Raw genomic sequence first — 9,305 nt, forward strand, 5'->3', positions numbered from 1 at the left:
AAAACTTCAGTATGAAAAAATAAACTTATACAAAGTTTAAAGCAAATTACAGACTGAGAAAATAATATATGCAATACAAAAGGCTAGTAACAAAATTTGGAGTAACAAAGGTTAATAAATAAGTTTTTATAGATAAATAAGATATGCAGCCCAAATGAAAAAATAGGCAATTCACTGAAGAAATTCAATTGAACTAAAATGTTGCTGAAAAGATGCTACGGTAATAGAAAAAAATCAAAGCAAAACTGAGATTTCATTTCTCCCATTAAACTGTTCTCTAGCTTTAGAGATTAATACTTTCTGAAATTATTATAAATGGACTCCCAGACACAGATGGTGAGACTATAAATTAATATAACTTATTTGAAGAGCAAATTGGCAGTATTTACCAAGAATAAAACTGAACATGCGCTTTGTCTAAAATTTTCACAAATACTTTCATTAGTATCTAAAGATGTTCACTAATGCCTTCCTTGTAATGACAAAAATTGGAATCAATCTTAATATCTACAAATAAAGACTGGTTAAATAAATCATGGTACATATATGCAATGGAAACTCTAAAAACATTAGAAAGGATATGGCACTGTTACATTGCATGTTGTGACATGGAAGGATGTCCTAAACATATTGTTGAGTAAAGTATGTTACAGGAAAAAAAAAAGCATGTTACAGGAAAATGTGTATAAACTCCAATTTCTATAAAAGAAAAAACATACAGATATGTGTGTATAGTTTCTGAAGACAAAAGTTTTGAAGAGCATATAGCAAAGCACTAGTAATCTTTACTTCTGGAGAATGAAATGGAAGTTAAGGGGTACATGTTCTTTATTCAGTTTAGATATTTCATATTATTTGAATAATAAGCACTTATTAATTTATAATTTAAGATATCTAAAATAAGCTAGTATATGCATTTTACAGGGCCACCAAATTTTCAATACATGGTATTTTCAAATGATAGCATGATAGTATATTACTTTGATTATTTTTGTAACCAATCCCCTATGAATTGACATTCCCACTGTTTCTAACTTCTCATTGTTAGAAGTGCAATATAAATGTCTGTGCATGCATATTTGTGTGTGCGTGTGTGTGTGTGTGTTTTAAGTCAACTTAATGGGACATGCACTTTGAGGTTTCCCCTTTAATGGAGATGACTTTGTACATCTTTGAGACGGTTAGCTTGGGTGGCAGCCACACGGAATGAGGCTCAGTGGCTCATTGAGGGAATGAACTTGGCTTCATCATATAACTATAATCCTGAAACAGTAGACCAGAACTGGGTGCCTTAGGCAATCTGTTACACAATTGCTTTTATGCCACCTAGATATTAAAATGGCTGGGGACAAATTCATAGGCACTATGAAATGTTAGAAAATACTAATTTTAGTGCATAAATATTTTTTAATTGAATCCTTCTTTGGTTTTTCAACAAAGCTCTAAGTTTCATGGACTATATTCTTCAATTCGTCTTAAAGATGGAAGTCCTCACAGAAGAGATGATCTAATTAGAGGTCCAAGCTTTATCCATGAAGCCATCATAAGAGACCATAATGGAAGTTTCTTTCTAAGAGAGGAGGAATGTTTAATTCCTGCTGATTATGAGTTGAGCTAAGAATGAATGGACAATATTTCTATCACATCCACTTCAATCCAGGAGGGCTTCTGGAAGAGCAATGCTCTGAAGATGGGCTGTATTCAAGCAGAAGCAGAAGAAGGTAGTTTGACGAATACAAGGGGAAAGGGGCATGCATCCAAGTTTCCTTACTGAGATCATGCCCTGCTAAACTTCCTTTTGTGTCCCAAGCTTACTAGATAGCACTACAGAACACTCCTGCTTAAAAGCCTAATGAAAATCATCATTTCTCCTGGGAAGAAGATTAAGTTTACTATGAACATCAGAGTGGGACAGAAACACACTTAACAATGGAATAGGCTTGGCACCCTCCTCCTTGTCAGCAAGGCTTCTGCCTAATATATTTAACTTATGCTGATAAAGGAGATAAATGTTTAAGTGATGGCTTCAGATGCTGCTGTGCCGCAGCTCCTACCAAGAATATTTTCATAGCTTCTTCTCTTGAATAAGTTCAGTGGAGCAGAGAATGCCCCTCTTGGACCAATTCCACTTTGTGCTTCTTTTTGATGCAGCCATAAAAGGGAACTAGTGCTATGTTTTTTCCTTCAAATTTAGAGCAAGCATCCACCTAAGGGGTTGCTGAACATGGCCTGATGAAGGTAAAGCCCACACTATGCAAAGGCAGCACAAAGCACCTAACAAGAACAGAAATGTCAATGGTTCCTCATAAATCCCCCAAATGTGGTGGTAAGGAGGGTTAATTATCACCCTCTCCTGCCACTCTCTGCTTTCTCCAATGTGTTAGCCCATCACACGGATCGCTGACTTTCTAGAAATATTCCCTGGCTTTGCAGGGACGTTCCTTTCAATACATGGCATCCAATTTACTAACGGTCCCTGGAATCTCAATTTCCTCAAAGGATTTTTCATCTGAATCCAGTTCATGTGAAGGTTTCTTCCTTCCCTGTTTTTTCAGCATAAGGGAACCGGCAGAGCCGGCTTTACTTTTCCTTTTCTTCCTTTTTTTTTTTCTTTTCTGTGTTACTCTTTTTTATAAACTGAAAACCTTTGCTGAAGTGTCTGAAATTTGGGAAAAAAATCCAGCTCATCTGTCAGATATTTCTAGAGTTACATAAAGTAGAATGAGATTTGTACAATTTAGAAAAGGAAAGGGGAAATAGGCTAATGTGTCATGTGTTCTATGAGATGAAACTATATGATAATCAGAAAAACAGCACCAAATTTAGTTGGCACTATTCGAAATCCTCATTCTTTTATCATCTCATGCGTAAACATTCACACATTCACTTTCTCCTTATAGAATAACGACACGGCCACATTTGGGTTAAATCACAATCCCTACAGAATACAGCACATTTGCAAAGAAATTATAAGACAGTATATTATTTTTAACTCAAGACACTTACGTTTTACTTGTTCTGTTTTGCTTCCTTCTAGGAAAAGAAAGAACAACAGGAAGGAAAAGATGTATTTCATGCCTTCCATTTTCCACTTTTTTCTCATTTGGGTCACTGCAATATGTAACTCAGAATCTTCAAGGAGCAATGTATTCAAGCTGTGGGAAGAAGCAGAAAAAAGACTTAAATTCCTTGGAACTGATAGAGATCACTGCTGCTTAGGTGTCTGACTTGCTAGAAAAGAAGTGTTGGAGAATTTAAATCAGTGCAAGCATTGTTTACCTACCTAAGAAAGAGGACTTGCCTCTCCTGTCTTGCAAAGATGTGAGAGAAAATTCAAACGAATGAGCATGTATTCCTAACCAACACTGAACCTGAATCCTTACAAGCAAGTCATAGGGAAATAAAAAAATAAATTGTGAAATCCTCCTTTCTAAGGGAATTAAAGTTGATTTCTCAAGAAATTTTTTTTGAGAGAAAAGGGAAACTGGAGTTTGCAAAAGGGATATTTTGGCAAGCAAGGTAAAAGTACTAGGCATGAGACTCAAACAATTTCTGAAATAAAAGTTAATTAATCTTAGCTTCAAGACTAATGTTGTCATTAATCCCTCAGGGATCAAGTACAAATTGATCAATGTTTCTCCAGTGTCCTCTATGAGATCTATAAGTATCTTCAGTTTGGCTACTTATGTTGAAAGAGAGATGTAACAAGCAAATGGATGCAATTCAACACCTGAAAATTTTTATTGCTTAGAATGGTTCAGACATATTCATACCCATAAAGTCCATTGTAAAATGGAAATTTAAAATGGACCATTTTAAGGGAAGTTAGGCCAACCTAAAACAGGTCATTTATTCACCTGGTACCACCATGCTAAAGACCATTAAAAGAACTGCAATTCTTTAAAATATGAGATTGGCATTTCCAGTCTAAGGGGTAGAAATCTTAAGCCTTTTGAGCCTTGGAGCACAGAAAGTTTGCTGTAGCTCATACCCAGTCACGAGTCATTTCCATAGACTTCAGAGTTTGCAAAATTCTTCCAATAGGAGATTGGAAAATATTTAAATAGTCAAGAAACACAACACTCAATCTGGGGTTAACCGTGCCTAGGAACTGAACTCAATGATCTTTTCAGAGAGTCCAACCTAAATATTGGGCATGAAGAATTTGAAGGAATGCAAGATGCTCATTTTGGAGCGCTGAAACTCTTTGGGCTCTGAAGTAGATGCCACAGCTCAAACTTCAAATGCTGTGAAGCTGCCAGAGTCATTCAAAACCCATTGTTTTCAAAATATGCATATGCAACTGAAATAAACTGATCATAGAGAATAATTTATGCTATCATGCAGGATTTGCCGTGCCCATCTGCCTTCTTTCTCGACCTTTTCCCTGCTCCTTATAAATGATCAAATTCTCTTAAGACATTGTTCCTAGTTTCCACAGCCTGGATTCTGAAGTCTTCATCTTCTCTGTGAGTTTATGGTTCAATTTCAATATCTTGAAATATCTCTGTACACTGAGAGCTACCAGGTTCCCCTGAAGCAAGACAACTACTTGAGCAGTTAAATGCAGTTTCTCACCTTAGTGAGATTCTTCCTGAGTCTACTTTTAAGCTTATCCCGCAAGCTTACTCAAAAGAGAGAGCTTTTTAACTGCTGAAGTCCAATTTATCACAATCGTATATAGATCTCAGGGGGTATTTTTGAAACCATGGCTTTTGGGTCTCCCCATGCAAGAATCAACAGGGTTGTTTTTCTTGTACAATGGTTGGGCGATTCAGCGAACAGTAGCATTGCTTCATAACTCAAGCTGGCAAGAAAACGGCCCTTAGAATTTTTTGCTTTTCTTGGGTCCCAGTTAATGTTATGAGCAAATAGAAAAGTTGGTGACTAGAGAGCAATTAATCTCTTTTGGCATTCCTGTCATCTGTGTGGCCTCCCAGGCGGTGATGGAGAACATCAGAAAATGAATCGCTTTATAAATATTCACTTTTGATTTACAAGATCCTGAAGTCCTGCCTTTGTATTCTGTGCAGAAATATGAACCGAGAAGAGTTCCCTCCCCAGGTCTCCCCACCACTCAATTTCTCTTTATCTTTTTAATTTTTTATTTTGGGGGCAAGGGTGGTTCAAGACATTTGTTGGGACTGCAGGAGTAAACACAAGCAAGCATTGCTCAGCAAACATCCGACTCTTATTCTTGCAAAGAGCCAAACTGTCCTTAATTTTTCAAATTATACTTTGACCCAGTTAACTGGAGTTATTTCTGCATTAACTCTCTGCTTCACACAGGCTGTTGGGCCATCAAACTTGTACTGACTCTTTTACAGGTTACTTAGAAACATAGCCATTGACAGGTTTCAGGGGGATCCAGGACCCAACAAGAAAGTGACAAAGAAAACAAATCCTACAATGAATACTGGGGGTGAGCGCTGGGCTGGGAGGGCTGTGGGCTTTATAAGAGAACAAGGAAAGTGTCTGATACTAAGGAAAAGGTATTGACTAAGGTGCTTCCCTGAAACAAGCATTCACATTGTTCCTTTAGATCAAGCAAAGAGATCAACTGCTCCTTGCCAGCTGTAACAGCAAAGCAATCTGGGCCATCAAGTGACAGGAGGCTACACTCAGAACAGGTCTCCTGGGTAGAACAGAACCAAAGAGACATCCCCACAGGAAGGCTAAGAGAAGATGAGCACATGTTAGGCAGTTCTTTATGCCCCACAGGTGTCTCTTTAATCCTCCGAGAGGCTTGACTGACCTTGTAATCTCACATTCACTATCATCTGTGGGACAGCCCCTAGGGTAGCAATTTTCTTTCTGACAAACAATAAGAAAGACACTAGAGTCTCAGGCCCTTGTCCATCAGCTGAAATCGTCCTCTTCATAGTACCACCCAACAAGAAAGCTCAGTTAACTCCTGGTGGGTTGCCACTGAAAAATGGCAGGGCTTAGCCCAGGATACCTCTTGTCAGAGGCAATACCTTCCTTGCTGCTTAGGATTGGCAAACAATGCCTTGTATTTGGCTTACAAAACACCTTTCTCTCTGTCATTTAACTATTCCATGCAACTCCACCTTCAAGATGGATATGGAGAAGGGACAGAGTGGAGGACAGAGAATTCAAATAAATTGAGTTAGTGGCAGGGATGGGAGGGACTGGAAGGCAGGTTTTCCAGGCCTGTGTTCTAGCAATACCACTGCTTCTTGAGCCTAGTGTCTCAAGTTCTGACCCCTGCTGCCTGGCCAGAAAAGAGGCAGATGTCCAGAGGAGAGGGGAGCCTCTTGCCCCTCCACCCACTTTCATTAACTTTAACACGTATTAATCAGACTCTGGTCCAGGATACCAGCAAATGAGAAAACAGGCTCGTGGGCACACGCAGAATTAAGGGGCCTGCAGAGTCCACTTAGGTAGCACGGCAGGGAGTATACTCTCGTGGCCTCCGAAAAGCACGTAGAAACGTAGGCCAAGTGAGGAGTGGCGAGTTGTGAGTTCGAATCCAGAACCCCCAACCTGCCTGGGTCCGGGCCTTGGGCCCCACCTCCATCCCGGCGGCTGGCAGCTGGACCACAGGACGTCTAGGATGGTAGGTCCGAGAGTTCAAGGCTCCCCAGGGTAACTACCAGGGGACGGCTCCAGCCAGCAGAAGGTACCCACCTGTGCAAAGGCTGGAAAGGGAGATGGGGGGAGCGGGCGCCGAGCATTGCTCACTGACCTGGGCACTGGCCTCCGTCTGCCACGCGTGCACGCGCTCGGAGCTCCCCGGGACGCTCCTCCGAGGTCTGGGACTCGCAGGTTGTGGCGAGAGCTACAGTGCGCGCGAAGGGGGAGGGGGGACTCAAAAGTGGGTGGGAGGAAAAACATCACCGCCCTCACACCACGAGGGAGCAGAGGCTCGCTCGGCTCCCGGGGGCAGAGCCAAGGCGCGGGCGCGCCGGCCCGGGCCACCTGCCCGCCCGCCTGCCCGCTCCCCACTTGGCCCGAGAGGCGGGCCGCTCGCTGCTGGCGGGAAGTCCGCAAGCACGCAGCCCCTGCAAGCACGCACAACGCCTTTATTCCTGCTCCCCAACCCGAAAGTTAAAAACCGGGAGAAAGTGTGAGGCTCAGCCGGCGACTTTCCCATCACGCAGCCCCCCACCGCACCCCCCCTCCTTTGGCTAGGCGAGCGTTGGGGTCTTAAAGGGACCGCACACCTCCTCCGGCCCCTCCTCCCCCTCTGCACGGGATGCACCTAGGAGCTTCCCACCGCTCGCGCGCGCCCTGAAGACCCTGGCCACCCTCCGTCTTCCCTGCCTGGAACCCCCACACCCTCTTCTCCCGAGGCAAAACGACTTTTTCGGGCGCACCTGGTATAGTCCAGAGCTGGTGCCCGCATACAAGTTGGGCTGGCCGGGCAAATTACGCCCTAGCACTTCACTTTAACATTTCGGGGCATTTCGCAGATTTTTATTGTGGCAAGTGACAAAGTTTTGGCATCCATAAGGCGGGATGGATATGGGGGGGGCGCTCTGGAGGGGACTTTGAAATCTACTTTCTGCCACAAAGAGAGCTCCCAAGCCCCATCGGAAAGGGCCTCTCTACTAACTGTTAAGGGTCTTGAAGAAGAAAACTGCTTTAGCAGTCCCAGATATTCCAAGTTGGGCCAAGACCCCAACCTTAAATTCACCGTCGCACTGCTGATGTCTTGGTGAACCTGGGACAAACTACTCCATATTTGTGTTTAATCAATGAACCATAGTTACAAAAAAATTATCAAAATTTTTAAGGCCCCTGAAAGTGCTGCCCTGACAGTACCATTTATATTTGTAGTGTCTAAATTTGGAGAAGAGTTACTGAGCTTTTTGACATGAACTGGATATAGCAATATTCCTAACATCTGTAGATCTCTTACAGAGTACTTTTTTTTTTTTACAGGGCAGAGTACTATGGCAAAACTGAGGCAGCTCAGAGACCTCCTCTTTACCCTATTCTTGAGATCAGGACAGCAAGATTTCTGGACATGTCCTCAGAGTAACCATCATGAGTGTATTAGCAGGGATAGGAAAGGGTAAAGGGAATTATCTTAAGGGAGAGAGTGGGTTCTTTCAGAGAAGGAGAGGGGAAGGTGTGCCTTTCCTGTCCTTCTGTTTATTGAAGGTCCTAGGGAAGTTTCCAGAGAATCTCAACCAGGTCCACCTCTTGACTTTTGACCAACAGTAGAATGACATCAGACTTTCAAGTCCCCACTACCATGACAACTCTAGGTTACTCTGGCCCATGATGACCAGTTCTAATTGGAACCTGTTTCTAACAGATTTTATGGTTTGGGGGAAATGAATCCTTATCTCCCTGAGTTCTGGGATCGGGGTCTGTGTAATGGACACAAAAAATTCTCCTTTTCAGGGTAACGTGTTTTTCTTGGCATTTCAGGACTGTATTTCTCCTGCAGATAACAGGTAGTTTGCTGAGGAATGGAATATATTCTGTCAACTTAAGTCAGGCAGGGCTGCAGGTAAATTGCTTTTTAAAAGAGAAAGCATGTGGGGGTCAGCATTGTGGGCCCAGTTTAGAGAATTATTTGCTTGCAGGACTGGATTTGTGGCTCAGTGGCAGAGCACTTGCCTAGCATACCTGAAGTTCTGGGTTCAATCCCCAGCACCCACACAAAAAAATTATTCCCTTAACCTCATGTTCCCACTGCTCAAGTCTGTCGATTCCCTATCACTTTCATATACATTATATTAATATTATTTTTAAACCCTCACAAGAAACTGAACTATCAGTGGCTTCAAGTGTGAGTTACTGGAAACCATTTAAACCATTTGACTCAAACTTTTCTTTTCACAGAAGAGAAATCTGATATTGGGGAATGGGTGACATAGACAAGGTAACACAGCTAGCAAAAGACTGATATGAGATTCCAATTCAGAATTCCTGACTTTCAATTCTGATCATTATATTCAGTCAATGGATGAAGAAATTGATGCTCTGGGAAATACTAGTTTGTAAAAAAAAAAAAAAAAAACCATTAGGAACAGAGAAGAAAGAAAAATTAAATGAGAAATAATTGTTCCTGGACGTTACCTCCTTTTTTCTTTCTTCACAAGTGTTAATATCATTCAACTAGCCCTTGCTTTGCTGGAGATGTTTATTTCACTGTTAACAAAGGAAAGGGGCCCTTTCTGAAATGTTGCCTTCAGGGCCCAGAATGTCTAGCTCCATCCTGTTGCTTGGGTAGCCATACATTGCCACATGCATTCAATTTGTGCTGTAGTATATTAGTTTGAACTTGGTGATTTGTTGCCTTATAACTGTTCTCATGCCATTTAATG

At 41.8% G+C, this 9,305-nt stretch overlaps 1 protein-coding gene across 5 annotated transcripts in view; it reads right to left on the minus strand.

Annotated features, from left to right (window-relative positions):
• Positions 1 to 7,090, minus strand: part of Chrdl1 (chordin like 1) — a 106,949-nt gene extending 99,859 nt beyond the window's left edge. For 3 of the 5 annotated variants that reach the window (XM_047536885.1, XM_047536886.1, XM_047536884.1), the window contains exons 1-2: positions 6,710 to 7,090; positions 3,007 to 3,155 (exon numbers count right to left, since the gene is read on the minus strand). In XM_047536885.1, the coding sequence (XP_047392841.1) occupies positions 3,007 to 3,155; positions 6,710 to 6,858 (298 nt within the window). In that variant the 5' untranslated portion in view covers positions 6,859 to 7,090. The remainder of the gene's footprint in view (positions 1 to 3,006; positions 3,156 to 6,709) is intronic. The other 2 variants (XM_047536883.1, XM_047536882.1) reach the window with 1 other exon arrangement.
• Between the last annotated feature and the right edge of the window lie 2,215 nt (positions 7,091 to 9,305).

The sequence above is a fragment of the Sciurus carolinensis genome, chromosome X (genome assembly GCF_902686445.1).
Source record: "Sciurus carolinensis chromosome X, mSciCar1.2, whole genome shotgun sequence".
NCBI classification, from domain to species: Eukaryota; Metazoa; Chordata; class Mammalia; order Rodentia; family Sciuridae; genus Sciurus; species Sciurus carolinensis.